Raw genomic sequence first — 18,838 nt, forward strand, 5'->3', positions numbered from 1 at the left:
CTGTCTGAGTCCGGTGCTTATGCCGAAAGCCTTTGAAGTTTTGCCTCCTATTCTAATTTGTGCAAAGGAATTGTTGACACACATTCGCGCAATCATGGTCAGCTTCTTTGGTACGCATAACTCTATCATTGCACTCCACAGTTTTAAGCGATCTATGGAATCATATGCTTGTTTGAAATCTATGAAGATCTGGTGTACTTCTTTATTATATTCCCAATACTTTTCTAGCATTTGTCTGATAGTAAATATTTGGTCGATTGTTGATCTTCCAGGCCTAAAGCCGCATTGGTAATCGCCAATAATTTCCTCTGTATATGGCAGTAATCGTTTTAGTACAACTGAAGCTAATATCTTATATGTAGTACCGATCAGTGAGATTCCCCTGTAGTTGCCACATGACCTAAAGCACACCTTACACACAATTCTCTTCTATCAATAATCCACAATTTTCAATGGATTGCCCATATAACAGTTGCCGATATAACTTGTGACCATCGACCCTTTTGTTAGTATTTGGGAGTCAATCTGCACAATCATTACATATGTAATTCTATATATAAGACATAGCAGAAAGAGAAACAGAATTAATAATAACTTACTAACAATGAAGGATTGAATCAATATTTTGATGAAAATGTATATTTTTATTTTCATATATGTATGAAAGGAGTTAAATGAAAAAATTTTTTTACACATACTCTGTTACTCTGCAGTAAAATTCCATGTTTACTTTGTTATTAATATAATAATACAATACAAATTAAACTGAAATATTCATAAGTATTTAAAAATGACAATATTATACATAAAAAAATACACTACAATAATGTAATAATATTAATAAAAAAAGTCCTCCCCGACTGGGAATCGAACCCCGGTCTCCCGCGTGACAGGCGGGGATACGGAGTACTATACTACCGAGGACATGACACAAACGTATTTCAAAATCGACAGTTCTGGATCATACAGTGATTTATTGAGATTATTATTTTGAAACACGTCTAATATAATTATGAACATTTAATAAATAATACAAAACATATCACCTAAATAATAATATTAATAAATATTTTATTATATGTATAATATTCTTCTTCGTCTTAGTCGTTAACCTGATGCAGGTATCGTGATATCATGAAGCTATTAGCTAAATTTCCCAATGTTCCTCCACGTTTTTCTATCTTCTGCCATTCTAGCACATTCTGACAATGGAGCGCCAATGGTCCGTGTATCGTGTGGGAGATCTACCTCTATTTCTTTTGCCTTCTACTTTTCCCTGTATTATGTAATTTTTTTCCCTGTAATATTATATGTATATATATCTTTATATAATATATATAATATTAAATTATATATACAAAAGGAACATTTTTATATTCGAGAGAGAAAGAGAGAAAATATATCTTCTGTCTCTCTCTTACTCATTATCTTACATATGTAATTATTTCAGATTCACTCCCATACAAATTTCCAACGTGAAGCGCGCGTATAGAAGTATAACTTCAAAAGGAAGTTGATGACGTTAATAGACTCCCACTTTGGAGAGCATTGGCACAGAATAAGAAAGCAATTTGTTATTTGTTCTGTAGTATTGGGTGGAGCGAGAAGATTAACTTTTTTATGAGTTTCTGCGAGGAACAAGCCAATATTATTGAAAGATTAGATGAAGAGACCGAAACAAATGAGTTTTGTGAAGGGGGCCTTGAGGAAGACATTTTGCCAAGAATTTGGAATATCTTAATAAATCATATTTCCTTATTTATAAAACGAATGTTTTAAAATTAATATATATATATATATATATATATATATATATATATATATATATATATATATATATATATATATATATATATATATCTATATATATATATATATATATATATATATATATATATATATATATATATATATATATATATATATATTAAATGATGCATGTTATTCCATAAATTGTTTTATCCAAGCAGCCATGCCAAAACTTATCTTGTCCATCTCTATTGAATTTCTCAAAATGGATCTAAACACAATTTAAATGAGGGCTGAATTATTACTGTCAATGTTGTAATACAGTCCACTACTGTATTATCAGGTTGTCTAATTTCCGTAGTTCAAGTAAAACGTTTTTCACCAACTGAAATATGAAATATTACCTAAAGTGGAAAAGGCGAGTTTTTGGAATGAAAACCCTCGTATATTAAGCCATATGCTAAATAAATAAATATTTTAATTGAGAAAACGAATTAAAAATGAGTTTATTTTAAAACAGTCGTTTACAAATATTTTTATAACAAACTAAAATATAAAATAATATCCTATCTTCTATAAAGTTTTTGATTTCCTAGTTCCTTTTATTTGATTATTATATTATCTAATGAAGTTCATTTTAATTAATTTCATAATTTTACAAGGATAGTATTATCGTATTATATTGGGACTGATAAAAACACATTTATCTGTAGCGTTTTTTTGATCATCTTTGTATAATTATCATAGCATTCCTCCGCTATTTTTCATTCTCGTTACCATAACAACCAGACTGAATGTTACTTCAATGTCACTCAAAAATAAACCAGCGCAGCGCAGCTCTTTAAAAACCGTCCGCGTTGAAAATATAGTCAGTAGAAATACAAACTTGGAGTGAATAACATCTTAAGTGAGAAAACGGTATAACAGAAGTCGTTGACCTCGATGCTCCGCGAAAACTACCGAGCTTTCAGTTCGTGAGTGAACAGGAGTGCATTGCATGCCTCCGCCATTGTGTCGAAATCGAAATTAATCTTTATCCCTACTCTGTTCGTTTGTGGAGAGGGAGAATGTATAATGTCATGCTGTAACTCCGTTGCCATCTTGTTCGGAGTAAATTTTAGAATTAGAAACACGTTACGTTATAGTCAACTGGCTGGGTAATTTAAAAACAATTATCGTTTAGTGAACGTAATCCACTATGGATACTAGCGCTGATCAATGCAGACTTTGTTTGTCACAAAAGGAACTAGTTTCAGTGTTTAACTGTGATAATGTAAAAGCTAAAAAAATGAAGGAGTTAATATTCTTGACAACTGGAGTTGAGGTACACAAATTTTTTAATATTTTTTATTTTATTCTCATAAGAGCGTGATTTATAAATGTTTGAGGCTATATCATTAGGTAGATTACTCCGGAAAAATGTATGTTGACATTAGCGGAAGTAGTTTATTTTTAAAATCATGCGCAGTTGCTCATTCTCAGCGTATATCCTGTTACAATGAACGTATCTATGACGTCAATCTTGCGTCGTGTTGCCATGTATTCTGTTTGTTAGTATTTTTTAGATAGTTCAAGTGTACCTAATCATAGAAACTAGTGAATTAATTTTTATGAATGAAAAAAAAAATAGTAATTTTATTTTTCAACCAATTAATTCTGAATTTGCTACTATAATCAACTTTAAAATTTAATTTTTAATGCTTAATAATAATACTAAAAGTATAAAGAACTCAACATTGCACTTAGGGAGTGCCGATAGAATTGAATACTTGTATAGCGCGTTATTATTATAGATATGTGGGTTAATGAGATTTCATATCCGCTTATTACTGAATTGTTAATATTTTTGAAGTAAATACTTTTTATCGCTGGGTATGACGTCGCGGGTACAAAGTCCTATTTAGGGTGACTCGAAAAATCGATACAGGTGTAGTAACCTTGCGGTATACCGTAATATACATAAATGTATACTTCTTATTATAATTTTATATAATATATTTTTTTTAACAACTCAACAACTGGATCTATTTGGTTTATTTTGACTTTAAAATATTTGTATAAAACAAAATTAAATAAAGTCTAAAAAAATTATATACTTAAAATTATAAGAACATAAAAAATTATAAACAAAGATAAAAAATTATAGAAAATTATAAAAATTAATTAAAATTACATAAAATTATATTAACTTAAATGAAATACTAAAAAATTTTAAAAATTAAATAAAAATAAAAAAATTATAAATAAAACTACTTAAATAAAATTAAAAAAATATAAAAAAATTTAATAAAATTCTAAAAAATTATAAAGCATAAAAAAATACAAAAAGTTATAAAAAAATTATAAAAACAGTACTTATATAAAGTTGTTAAAAATATAATTCTAAAAAAATATAAAATGGGGAGTGCCGATAAAAGTGAATACTTCGTATAACGCGTTATTTTTATAGATATGTGGGTTAATGAAATTTTATATCTGATTATTACTGAATTGTTAATATTTTTGAAGTGCTTCTTATTGTACAGTATGATTTTTTCACGTGTACGATATCCTATTTAGGGTGACAAATAATCGATACTTGACCTTTAAATATTTGTATAAAATAAACCAAATTTAAATAAAATTTAAAAAATTATATAAAATTTTAAAAAAAATTGTAAAATAGTGGGAAAAAGATAAAATTATAAAAAATAAATAAAATTATAAAAATACTACAAAATTATAAATATTAAATCAAAAAAAAATTTAAAAAAATATAAATAATTCTAAAAAAATATAAAAAACTTTAAACATTAAATAAAATTTAACCAAATTTAATAAAAAAATAACTAAAATTAAATAAATATAAAAGTTTTAAAAAATTATATAAAATAAAAAAATATAAAAAATTTTACAAATTTTATAAAATTCTAAAATAAGTATATAAAATTATAAAACAAAAAAATACAAAAAATTAAAAAAAAATATATATAAAATTTTTAAAAATTAAATAAAATTTTATAAAATTTATCAAAATTAAATAAAATTAAAAAAATTAAATAAAATTAGATAAAATTAATTAAAATAATTAAAATAAGCAAAAGTTTATTTTGGAAATTTTACAGTCGTTTATAATAAATACTTATAAATGGAAAGTTTTTATTGAAAATTTATTAGTATCCCCGGCAATTATTCATGATTACTTTTAGAATATAATGAGGACATTTTAAAAAACAATTTTTTCTTTAAAAATTTAAGTAATGATTTTAGTAATTTTCAAAATTTGTTAAAGATAATTAATATAGAATTTTTTTATCATTTACTTTTTTATTATTATCTTGTGCTCATCTTAAATTACTTCATTTTGATTATCATAATATTTCATTAAAATGGATTTAAAAATAAACGGGGTGTGGCACACCTGGAGTGAATGATGAGGGGAAGCATAGCATTCTTATCGTCTAAGCACGAACCGATGGTTTTTAATTTTATTCAATTCTATTTTATTTTATTTTTGAAGTTATACTTCTATACGCGCGCTCCACGTTGGAAATTTGTACGGGAGTGAATCAGTGAAATCATTACATATGTAAGATAATGAGTAAGAGAGAGAGAGGCAGAAGATATATTTTCTCTCTCTTCATCTCTCGAGAATAAAAATGTTCCTTTTGTATATATATATATATATATATATATATATATATATATATATATATATATATATATTTAATACTATATATATAATATAATATTAATTAATATTATTATTTATGTGATATGTTTTGTATTATTTATTAAATGTTCATAATTATTTTAGTCTTTTGTATTTCAAAATAATAATCTCAATAAATCATTGTATTATGACCGAGAACTGTCAATTTTGAAACACGTTTGTGTCATGTCTAAATGGCAAATATTTTACGTGTTTGGTTCATACGCTGGTGTATGTGAGTTCGAATCCCAATATGAATTCCCTTTTTTATTTTTGAAATATTTAAAAACCCCACGTTATTTTTATTAAATATATGTAATATACGCAAAAATGCTAAATTTTAAAATAAAATGAAAATTTACAACATAATCCGAGTTGTTGGTCTTATTTCCTTTTTGATTGTACTTCTATACGCGCGTTCGACGTTGGAAATTTGTGTGTATTCGTATATATTGAGTGAATAGGCAAAATCATTACATATATGTAAGATATAGGTAAGAGAGAGACAGAAGATATATTTTCTCTCTCTTTCTCTCTCGAAAATACAAATGTTCCTTTTGTAAACATATTTAATATTTATTAATATTATTATTTTTTTATTAATATTATTATCATGGTAAATTAAACATATGCGTAAGTTATGTATATTGTCATTTTTAAATACTTATGAATATTGCATTTTAATTTGTATTGTATTATAATATTGAATTATGTGGCAGTGTATTGTATTGTATTTTTATATTAATAACAAAATTAACAATGAATTTTACTGCAGATGTGTAAAAATTTTTTTTTGCATTCAACTCCTTTTATACATTATAAATAAAAATATATATTTTCATTAAAATATTGATTCAATCCTTCATTTACTTACTATACTCCTATTACAGGTCAAATTTTTATATACAGCAAACGATACACCATATACCTGTATACCTAATTCTTTTTCTCTTACTGCTCTCTCTTACCTATAGCATTACATATGTAATGATTGTGCAGATTGACTCCCATATAAATTTGTAACGACGAACGCGTGTATAGAAGTATAACTTCTACCGACAGTACCACTGGACTGCCACACCCGTTTTTTTTATTTATTTATCGATTCTATTTATATTTGATTCGATTAGATATTATTTTATTTTATTATTTTAATTTATTTCATTTTATTTTATATTAGTATATATTATTAATAAATACGCCAAGATAAGAAAGCTATTCTTCCAAAAAAATAAAAAACGGGATGTGGCACTTCTGTAGTGACAGAGGAGGGAAAGCACTCAAGAAGTGATGGTTTTTAATTTAATTTATTTTATTCGATTCTGTTCGATTGAGATTCGATTTTATGTATTAAGTAAATGCCAATATATTTATATAATATATTTTTATATTAAGTGTATATGTATGTATATTATTCTATAATGCAAGATAGCTGCACGCGTCTCGATACTTCGAGTCACGCTAAATAAAATTTACTCCAAAAAAATCATATATCCAGTAACAGTAACTTTGATAAGTTGCGGTGTACTTCAACTAAAATCAGTTGATATAACTAATAGCCATATATTCGTTATATCGAACCGTCATACACATGCGTACTCAATAAGATTTTAAGTTAGTATGAAATCCAAACCGAGAACACTCAAACACAACTACTGACCGTGTAACCTAACAGACCAGTCAAATGGTGACTATAAGACGACTAGTGACCTAAAATCTTATATTAGTTTAAACTTATTATTACCAAAAGATTGTTAAAAGAGGTACAATTTATAATATATATTTTGCGAAAGAATTTATTGCTAATTTATTCTACAAACTGATGATTCAAATATTTTTTGAGTTTTTTGTAGTGGTGATAATAGTTTATCGGATGGTGACGTATGATACATCATTGGGAAGGAGAGGGCGGAGCGAATATTCTGAGACAGAAAAACACACATGGCGGCATTGCCAAAAGGACATTACATCATATCTCCGTTGTTATTGGTCCAATTGGACCGAGTAATGTGTTAAATAAAAGGAGATGATATAACGAATATGTAAAGATAAATAAAACAAACAAGGCAAGTATCAAAAAGGCACTAGAAAAAATCTTCGTTATTAATGAACGTATAGTGACATATAAGATATGATAGGAGATATTTACTATATAAAAAAATTTGATTTATTGACCTAAAGAAGGCCTCTGACTATTACAAAATAAACAACCAATCGAATCCTAACATGCGATATAGAAAATGAAAGGGGAGGATATAACAAATATATTAAGGTAAAAAAAACAAACAAGGTGACTACCAAAAGGATACTACACAGCATATTCGTTATTAATGAACGTCTAGCGACATACGAGATATCATAGGGCACTATGGAAAAAATTTATTTAGTATAAGATAAAATTTTGATTTATTGACTTAAAGAAGGCCTCTGGCTGAGCACAAAATAAAAACGTATCGTAAAAACGATCGAATCGTAACATGCGACATAGCAAATTAAAGAGGAGGATATGTCGAATACCTTAAGGAAAAAAAACAAACAAGGCGAGTACCAGAAGAGTACTACACGATATCTGCATTATTAATGAATGTTTAGCGACATACAAGATATCACAGGGCGCTATTGATGATAATAGATACACTATGAGGTAAATTTGCTTTATTGGCCTGAAGAAGGCCGAATAAACAACTTGCCGAATCCTAGCATATGACACATCAAATCAAACGACGTGAGACGTATAGTACATATAGTGTACAGCGTGATATCAATATATATATATATATATATATATATATATATATATATATATATATATATATATATATATATATATATATAAGCGCCATGCTTGTATACACACGGGCACATTGAGCTGATACAGTCTTGAACCCTTCCCCTTGTTGCACTTACCACTTGTTTGTCTGTTATAAATAAGCAAAAACTTGTTTAGTTAGTGTAATTGACAACATGTTCTATGGGAAGGAAAATTGTTTTAAAGAGGTTGCAGCTGCAAACTCAATAAATGCTACAACAAGCAATAATGGAGAAAGATATGTAATTTAGCAGCGGCAACTTAAAAACGGGAAAACAGCTGGAGGTGACGGAATATGTGCAGAACTTATAAAATACGGTGGGAAGGCACTATTCAGACAGATTTATGAACAGATATACAGAATATATGAGCAAAGAAATAATGCCCGAAGAATGGAAGAAGGAAACTTATAGTGACAATCCCAAAACAAGGAGACCATAGAATATGCAAAAACTACCGAGTAATTAATTTACTGAGTATAACATATAAAGTAATGACTGGTATAATTAGATACAGACTAACAATATATACAGAACAAAGCATAGGAGATTACCTGTACGGTTCTAGAAAAGAAAGATCCACGATAGGCACTATACATACGCTAAAACAAGTGATAGAGAAAACATACGAATACGACGAAAAAACACATATACTTTTCCTAGACTTTAAACAGGCTAGACAGACAAACTAAACAGAAGAAAAATGGTCCAAGACTTACAAGAGAGTTGTAAATACCAAATAAAATTATAAGAATGATAGAATGACAATGCGAGATTCTCAAGCAATAATAGACACCGGAAGAGAAAGAACAGAAATAATAAAAAAAATGGAGTAAGACAAGGAGATGCACTCTCAACGGTACTATTTATTCTATCACTAGACAAGATAACAAAGAAGCTGTCAAACGCAGGAACTATTAACAAGAATGCAGTACAAATAATAGGATATGCGGACGATATCACCATAGTAGCAACAAATAAAAAGACATTAAAGAAAACCTTCCAAGAAATAGAAAACGAAGCCAAACTGAGAGGACTGGAAATAAATGAAAATAAAAGAAAATACATGAACGTAAGCAAGAAAAAGAAGACACAAATGAAAAAACTTACAATAGATGCACACAGTTTTGAAGAGGTTGAAACATTCAAATATTTGAGAGTACTAGTCAACAGAAGAAATGAATGTAGATATAAAAAAAGAATTCAAGCGGGAAATAATGCATTTTATAGAAATAAAAAAATTTTTGGAGATAAGAAGATAAGCTGAAACAATAGGAATAAGACCAATAGTAGTATATGCTGCAGAAAGGTTTACATTAACAGGAAGAGAAGAAGAGCAGTTGAAAGTTTTTGAGAGGAAGATTATCAGAAAAATACTGGGACCAAAAAGGGGAAAACGAAGAGGTTGCAAGACAATGGATTAATCACGAAATACAAGAATGGATTTGCCAAGAGAACATAAAGCAATAAAAGTACAAAGAATTAGATGGTATGGACATATAATGAGAAGAGAGAAGAGCAATCTGAAATTAGATATATAGAAAGGACAATCAAAGAGAGCGAAGAATGGAGAAAAGTAGCGGACACAGCGAAGTCACACCAGAAACTGTAAAATGCTCCTTTACCTGTTTCTCTTAGAAATGGTCCTAACAGACGGCTCAATTCGTTAAGAGTTATAACGGAATGGATACCACCAGGTAAAAGAATCAGAGGCAGACCTAAACTGAGATGGAGACAACAAGTGGAAGAAGTGAAAAATAGAAAGGATAATCAAAGAGAGCGGAATGGAGAAAAGTAGTGGAAACAGCGTTTCCACCACAGACCAAAGTCACACCAGAAACTGTAAAACGCACTGCATATAAATAAGAAATAAAATATTCGTATACAGGGTGAACTACAAAGAAAATTACGATTATCTCATATTTTTAGATGTACAACCTTATGTATATTTTGTTTTTTCAAAATATTGCATTTATGATACTCTTCCCATGTTTTATGAAGCGTTTCCTATACCTAAGCTCCTTGCTTTCCGAGACATTTTTAGGTTTCTTTTTTTTTTCGATTATGTCCTTTTTGGATATGAGACAAGATTGCACAAAACTGGAGCACTGAATCGGCATTATTTTTACTACTATGTATCAAGCAATCTCTACTTTATTAACAGGCATAGTCAAACTAGGTGGTCTATAAATGTTTGGGGTGGTATTCTTAGGGGCTATGTGATTGGCTCACATTTTTTAACACCCTTGTGAATGGTGCTATACAGTGGTGATCAAATTATTAGAGCCATTTAGTAAAATTCAAATTTTTTTACAAAAAGGGCATATAATTGAGCTGTATAATATATTAATTCGTTTGTTCCCATTTTATTATCTTGTAAGACTTTATGAAAGTACAATAAATAATGTGACAACAGTATCACCACAGCGGGCATGTCAATACATGACTCAGATGCCATTTTTTGTCAGTGCTGTCCAGCCTAGCTTGCAATTCGTGTGCATATTATTTTGTATTCTTTGTGTTAAGAGTTATAATAAATCGTTTCCATTGCTCTTTAGTGATATTATGACAGTGGTATACTATGTTTTGTGAATTTAGCAAATATTGCATGTTCGTTACACCAGTGGTAACAGAACATCATGGGAAAAGCCAAAGACATCTTACCAAGGAAAATAGCGGAAATAAAAACTATTGAACACTTACCACTCCAAGAGAAAAATAACATTAATTTCTAAAGTTTCAATAGCAACTGTGAACCGTATAAAGAAAAAACTTGACAAAAATTTGGATTTAACCCCACGACGCAAATAAAAATGTGGTCGAAAAAAAATTATAATACCATTAAATGTAAGAAAAATTCGAGATATTGTCTTGGCAAACAGAAAACAACCTCGAATGATTTTAACGAAAATGATGCAAGAGTCTGGCATCAAAATTTCACCAATGACAGCTCGTCGGCGAATAAAGGATCTGGGGATCTGTCGCCCTGCAAAAAGCGCACACCAACCATGACGAAAAAAAGGCTTCAATGGGCTAAAGATTGGACTATTGATGATTGGAATCAGGTAAATAACATTACTTAACATTGTTTTTCTTTTATGTAGTTTACAGTTGATAAATTTGTTCAAGATTCTAAAATAAAATTAATATTCCAGGTTTGTTTTTCGGACGAATCTCTCCCGCAGATCCTCTTGGATAGAGCTAAAGCGGTTTGTATTATAAGGACGGTAAAGCACCCCCTGAGCATCATGGTGTGGTCTATCATAAGCAGTCAAGGAATTGGTAGACTTGATATTGTCAAAGAAACAATGCGACCAGTATTTGGGAATACTGCAAAAAAAATGCTTCCCAGATCCGGGAGTGATTCCTGAATAAGAGTTTCACGTTTATGTATGACTCGGCACCTTGTCACTACGTAAAAACTACAAAATTTCTTGCTGACAACCAGATAAAGGTGCTTGACTGGCCTGGCAATTCGCCAGATCTGAATCCAATAGAAAATCTTTGGAAGCTTATGAAGAAAAAAAATTTTTAATGAAATTATAACCACGAAGCGTCAATTGATCGAACGTTTAATATCAGTACGGCACAGAAGTGGAACAATTCACCAAAATTGCCAGAGATGGATAGAAAGTATGCCAAGAAGATGCCAAGCAGTCATTGCTGTAAAGAGTGACACTACCAAGTACCTATTAGGCGTAAGGCATAATTTGAAGTGTTTTTATGTAATAACTCGTTTCTTTTTTAAAATTAGTAAACTTTATTAGGTTCTAAATCACAGTAAAACAGAATTAACTACAAAATATGTTTTACAGTTCAATTACTTACCATTATTAAACAAAAAGTAAAATTTTGGATGGGGTGGCTCTATTAATTTGATCACCCACTGTATATAATCATTTGCCATTACTATTACACAATGTTCTACTTGATATTCGACAATAAATGTGATTTTTACACGACGGTGTTCCAGTTTATCATACTGCTCTTATTAACAATCATTTAAATAATAACCTTCCGGCTAGATAGTCAGAGGAGGGCCAACTGTTTGGCCACCACGAGCACCAGAATTCTCAAAAAGTTTTTTTTTTTTTTATGTGGGGCTATATAAAAAACCTATAAGCCATAAGCCTCCAACAACACCAGATGATATAAAAAATAAAATAATAGAATATTTTAATAATGTTGACTTACAAATGTGGCTCGGTGATTTAAATGTCTGTTACAAACTTGCATAGACTTTGGAGGTTCACATTTTGAACATTTACTTTAGACTTATTTCCTTAATATCACATAAATTGTTACATTCATTGCATATTGTTACGGTTTTTATTTTGTATTAGGTATTTATTGAGTAAGAGGAAGTTTGTTATATTATTACACAAGGCTAAGTTATTTCTAGTTACTTTCTAAAAATTAAATGTAGAGGTGTGGATTTTCTAAACGGCTATGAGTCATACATGCGCAAAGAACAAATTTACGCCTCGACCGTAGAAATTTTAATAATGTTGGACGAGCCGACGCGCAGGTATTTTCAAGGTTATAGCCGCTTAGAAAATCACAATATCTATTCCCGAAATTTTAAGAAAACTAAAAATATCTCTAATATAAGTAACTAAAAAGTTAATTCTATTCTTTTATTATAGTCTGTTTTCTTTAAACTATGAGCTGTGGTGTAAGAATAGGGATGAAATTTTTGGTTTTTTTAATTCGCTTTTAAAAACTCTTGGGGATAAGCAGCATAGCTACCAAGAACATTAACTGTATGATCATTATTATCAATAATAAACTTCGCTTTGTTAACTTTTTGTTGAAAACAACCAAAATGTATTAAATTTTTAAATGATCTGTTCACAGTATCACGGTTAGTTCGTAGTCGTACATGTTCTAGTAATAACTGTCACATTCTCCATGTATTAAAAGTAAATTTATGTATTCTATTATTTAATTCTTTAATCACTTTGCCAACAACCACAAATAATGACAACTACGACATATTCATACACGGCCTACTATCATAGAATAAAACTATAAATATCTTATCTCATTAAACGACAATTAAACCATCTCCAAAAGTATTAGCTTTAGATATAGGGAATCCTAATACTATTTGAAAGACCACTGATTTCTTTTTTTTATTAAAATTATAATATACAGCATGTTTCATTTAAAATTATTGACTCGCTATCGTTTGAAGAAATGGTGTATCATTTGTGAACACCCTGTACTTAGCAATTCGATTTCGATATAAATTCCTGAAAGCACATTACCTACTCTTTTTGTGCAAAGGTTTTTAACACATTATGTTTCTAAATTGATGAGATATTAACTTTGAAAAGTTTGTCTCTACCTGTCAAAATTTTTGAAAAAAGATGAGTCAAAACTCAAAAATATGAAGTTTTGATCTATGGTACTTTATACAAATTTTATCTAGAATCTGAAAATGTAATAATATACAGAGTGTTCCATTTAACATAACAAAGTTGCTTGTTCCGGAATAATCTGATATATAATATCTCAGACATGCCATTATTTGGCATGTCTGTCAAAATATTTTCTTTAAGTTCGCCATAACTTAAAACCCCCATAAACCAATTTTCATAAATATCGTCTAGTAGTTTTCGATATATAGGTAGTGTCACCTCGTCGTGACACACCCTGTATGTATAGGAACCTAACCCGCATGGGAGACAACTAAACTAAGAAAAGAAAATAGTATACTGCAATACCGCACGCTTTCTCCTTTTATTTCGATATAAACATGTTGACGTCAGTTATTTGCATTCATTATGTGTGCTAATAATAATCCACTTAAAATATAAATAAGCTAAAAACATAAATATGCATGTTTACAAACTGCTGTGATGTGTGGTCAAAACCTTGACTTTTTAATATCGTTTTTAAGGCTATTTTCGATTTCTAATATTATTTACTACTTTTATGATGCAAGTATTTAGGAATCCAAGGTAACAAATGAAGGAAACGAAGAGAGGAAATTAAAAAGCGAGAGAAGGTAGCAGAGCAATAGAGCAATTAAACATACTACTGAAGGGAAATAATATATCTAGGGCAGTCAAAATTGTGACATATGAAACAATAATTCGACCGGTCTTTGCATCTAAGACATAACAAGAAGGGAGAAGAAAAGATGGAGATCTGGATGTGAAAAGTCACACGGCTACAATAGCGCACTTATTGGCAACTGTAATTTATTAGTTTCAGCATGTAACACTCCTGTAGGCATGTGAATTTTAATAATTAAATAATAAAAAATTAATAATCACTTTCCAGACTATTTAAATTGTCAATAATTATGTTTAATTAGTTACTTAAGAATCTTTTAGTAGGTACATTCTATATTATTGTTTTGCACCAACGTTGAAGTCACTTTTAGTTTAAATTAAGCTTTATCTAATCTAACATTGTGTTCGTTGTAACTAACCGATAGCAGTTGTTCATATTTTTATCCAACCGCGAATAGCTGTTTGTATTTTTCAGCCACAAGTGCAATGTGCAATAGCGCTTGCCACTTTTCTTTGTTCAATAGGCGAGTCGACTTTTTATTTAGAGGGGAGGAAAGTTAGTTACTGAGTGTAGTTACCTACTCCGAGCATTATTAAAAACTCTTAACGTTTGGAAAATGGCGCACACTAAAAGTGTGCTTGCGCCGGTTGTGCTTATCAGAAAAAGGATTGTTTGAGAATACTGCAAAGTATATTTTAAGATATAACTGCAGTTCTTCTTCTTCTTCTTGATGTGCCTATCCGTTACGAATGTTGGCGATCATCATGGCAATCTTTATCTTATCTGCAGCAGCGCGGAAAAGCTACACAGATGTTATATTGAACCAGTTTCTGAGGTTCTTTAACCAAGATGTTCTTCTTCTTTCTGGACATCGTTTTCCAAATATTTTTCCTTGCAGGATGGCTTGAAGGAGAGCATATATGAGAGAGCATATGAAGTTAAGGTATGTTTTCTATAAAAAATTGGTAATTGCCAGTCGTCTTATAGAATGTTGCCTTTGTGTACCAAATGATTATAATTATCGGCAAGTTTTAAAAAAATTTCGGATCCTACCATTATTTTTCCCTATTTTATGCTATTTAATAATTAATTCACAACAATTTCGTGTGAATTTGTACCTACTAAGATAAAATTAGGCCCCAGTTCCATGGGCGTATAAATAAATAATGTCCATGAGCCGTTCATATTAGTCAGCGCATCAGACTCTTATCTTTTCCTTTGTTCGACGGACGAGTCCAATTTCTATTTCAAGGGAAGGACTGTATCATTATAGTTTTATTTATTTATTGCATCGCCAGCGTTGCTAAAAATAACTTATTTATCATTTTTTGATCCGTGCACAGTTGGTTTATATAGTTTGAAAATGACGTATAATAAAGTTGTGTGTAGTATTCGGCTGTGCTTATCGGAAAAAGAACTAAATTGTGTTTTTCAAAATAATTCGAGAAAAAAAAGGATATACAAGATGTGATATTTATTACGACTGGAGTTAAGATATCTTTCTTATAAGAAGTTATTAATTCGCTGCCATTTTCTAAAATATTGATGTTGCGTGTAAAAAAATAATTTTGGTCCTACAATTTGTTTTATTATATTCAGTTAATTCAGTGTTATCCTATAGATACAGAAGAGTTTAGTTTGAATACAAAAATAAGTAGGTACATATCAAATATACAGAGTGTTACAAAAAGATTGGTCATAAATTAAACCACTATTATTAGGGAGAAAATAAGTCGATTTGGCTATGCGAAAGACCACCCAGAAAAACGGGGTTGTAAAGTTATAAAATAAATCCGATTTTTTTAATATTTTTAACAAATCTCAAGTTGGACATTATTATTATTATTCGAGTAGGCAAATTGTTGTGTTTTGTTCTCTCGCTCTCTCTCTCGCTCTCTTTCTCTCTCTCTCTCTTTCTTTCTCTTTCTCTCTCTCTCTCTCTCTCTCTCATGTGGCTAGTTCCAACCACGGTTCGTAGACTTACTACGGTTGCCTCTTCTGACTGGGGTGGGGATGCTTGAGTTACGTCACCAGAGTACACAATTTATTATATTTATTATCACAATTTGTTCGTGGTAATTATCTTTCAGTTTATTATTTGCTTTATTATTTATCGTTTCTTAAATATCTCAGTTTACTTTATATTTTTGTAATTGATGGATTCGACCGTTACTTGATGGAAATTCATTTTATGTAACAATAAAACACTGAAAACTTTGTTTTCAAACTTCCACAAAATTTATTTTAAATTCTTATCACTACAGCTGTTTCGGCTGATTGCCTTTCTCAAGTGATCTGTTTTTGGTATGGGTTTACACTTTATAGTCTCTAATGAAATAGGTTGAGGAGGGGAGAACTGTTTGTCTCAAGCTGGTCATTCAGAATTATATCTGTGTTTTTTAATTTGTTGATTTCCATAGCTTCTAACAAAGATAGCTTAAGGCCTTTATTTTGAATGTGGAGAATTTTAAATTCGTCATTAAAAGAATGATTATGATCTAGAAGGTGAAGTACGTATGTAGAATCTGTTTTTCTATTATTGAAAGCCCTTTTATGTTCTGCTATTCGTTTATTAAAATTTCTACCTGTTTGACCAATGTAAGTTTTTGGGCAGTCGCCACATTTAAGTTTGTACACACCACTGTGTAAGTGTTTTTTATGTTGGCTCTTGTTGTTTTTAATATATTTGCCTAGGTTGTTATTTGTTCTGAAAGCTGGTGTTATTCCTTTCTTTTTTATGTGTTTGGCTATTTTTGTTGATATTTTGCCTGTATATGTAATCGAGCAGAAGGTACTGGGTTTTTTCTCTGGTGGTGGAAATACTAAGTTCAGGGCTTTCTTGTGTAGTTTTTGATTTAACATTTTATTAATTGTTTGTTCGTTGTATCCATTGTTTACTGCTATTTGCTTAATGATATTTAAATTTTTGAAACTTTTGTTTCACAATTTTTCCGGGAAATCAAATTTGCGCAAAACGACAACGTTTTCTTTGCCTTTCGGCAAGTTTGGAATTAACGTCTTCTCAAACCATTCTTCATATAGATCTTCGTCCATTTCTTCGTGGTAATCAGCGATTTCCTTCTTGACCAAGAAAGTTAATTCGGCCCATGCCACAAAATTCCGCTCCCAAGAAAAAGAATAAACCGAGGACCTCTTTGGGTTGGAGCTTTCAGTCCTGTAGAGAGTCCTTCTATGAAGGTATCTCGTGGATTCTTGATCGTTGTGTCCTTCCTTTCCTTTTTGACTGAAGCACTGACGTTAATCCAATACCCATGGTTTACATTATCCTTCTTCCTCAATGTTTTTATTTGTCTGAGGTACTTGTGTCTCCAGGATATGATATATTTTCTTTCCATCATTATCGAATCTCGACGTCTTTTACAATATTCAAAACCTATGTCATAGTGGCCTACGAAATATTGTTTGAGAAAAAGCTAATAGGTCCTCATCATCTTTCAATCTGTTCATTATGCTGTCGACGGTTGGTGGTATGTTTTTTAAAAAATAAATCTTGGACCATTTTCCTTATTCGAGATTTCACTCCCTCATCGTAAATATTCTCACGTGAATTGGATAGGAAACTGTTTTTCTGCCTTTTTTGTACCGGTTTCAGTTCGCCTTGCTGGGCCTCTTCGCGGATCTCATAAATTTTGCGAACACTCATACCGCACATTTTCGAAACTTTTTCCACAGTACTAGTCAAGTTGTCACCATTTTTTAAGTTCAGCTGATAGTTCCATACATTGAACACCACACGTTGTACTTGCACACTAAGAGTCATACCCTGTTTGAAATTCACGACAGATACTGGCAACGGCTCCATGATGTGGGTACTTTCATCTGCTTGCGAAAATTAGATAGAAGTGAGTTTTTATAGTTTTTGCCAGCAATTTTCTGGTCTAATGGCCAGTACCCAAATCGACAAAGAGATATATTTACTTTGCGTGGACAATCATTTTGCTCTGAGCAAACATTTGCTCGCGGCAAACCGGCAACGTTGCCGGACGTTTTCCCTTAAGAAATACATTGCCTGTCTTACCTGCACTGCATTCTAACTCTGACTTCTACTATAGACACTGCGTATATATAATTTTACGAGCTGTAACATTTTGATGTTTTAAGTCTAGTTTTGATTCTTGTATATCAGTCTGCTTTTAACCTTTGTATAAGAAAGTCAAATAAATACTTCAATTCTTATAATACGAAGTTTTAATAGTACGAAGTAATTTTTATTAAACTAAAGCGTTTTTAAAAACTGTCCCGTAACGGCCTGTTACCACGAGATAGGACACTTGGTTACAAGCAGCATTTTTTTATGAGTATTTTCATTAATAGAAAGTTTTATTAGAGAACTAACAGATTCCATTTCAGTAGCTCTGGAGGAATATAAACGTCTTGTTTAATTACCTAATTTACCTCAGAATCTACCATACATAAGTTTAAATTTCTTGTTGATGGCATAAAAAAACTTGGAAAACAAAATTTGACTCTTTGTAACTCAGTCGATTTGATACAGAACGTTAAAGAATCTTTCCGTATGGTTAAGGAAACGCAGGCATATCTGTA

The 18,838-nt window shown here is 30.3% G+C and overlaps 1 protein-coding gene across 3 annotated transcripts in view; it reads left to right on the forward strand.

Moving 5' to 3' along the window:
* Positions 1 to 2,557: 2,557 nt before the first annotated feature.
* The window catches only part of LOC140447531 (uncharacterized), a 28,519-nt gene continuing 12,238 nt past the window's right edge, over positions 2,558 to 18,838 (forward strand). Inside the window, exon 1 of one of the 3 annotated variants that reach the window (XM_072540230.1) lies at positions 2,558 to 3,073. In XM_072540230.1, coding sequence (XP_072396331.1) covers positions 2,948 to 3,073 — 126 coding nt within the window. In that variant the 5' untranslated portion in view covers positions 2,558 to 2,947. Of the gene's footprint in view, positions 3,074 to 15,609; positions 15,931 to 18,838 lie in introns of those variants that run through there. The other 2 variants (XM_072540232.1, XM_072540231.1) reach the window with 2 other exon arrangements.

Source organism: Diabrotica undecimpunctata, chromosome 8, assembly GCF_040954645.1.
Source record: "Diabrotica undecimpunctata isolate CICGRU chromosome 8, icDiaUnde3, whole genome shotgun sequence".
NCBI classification, from domain to species: Eukaryota; Metazoa; Arthropoda; class Insecta; order Coleoptera; family Chrysomelidae; genus Diabrotica; species Diabrotica undecimpunctata.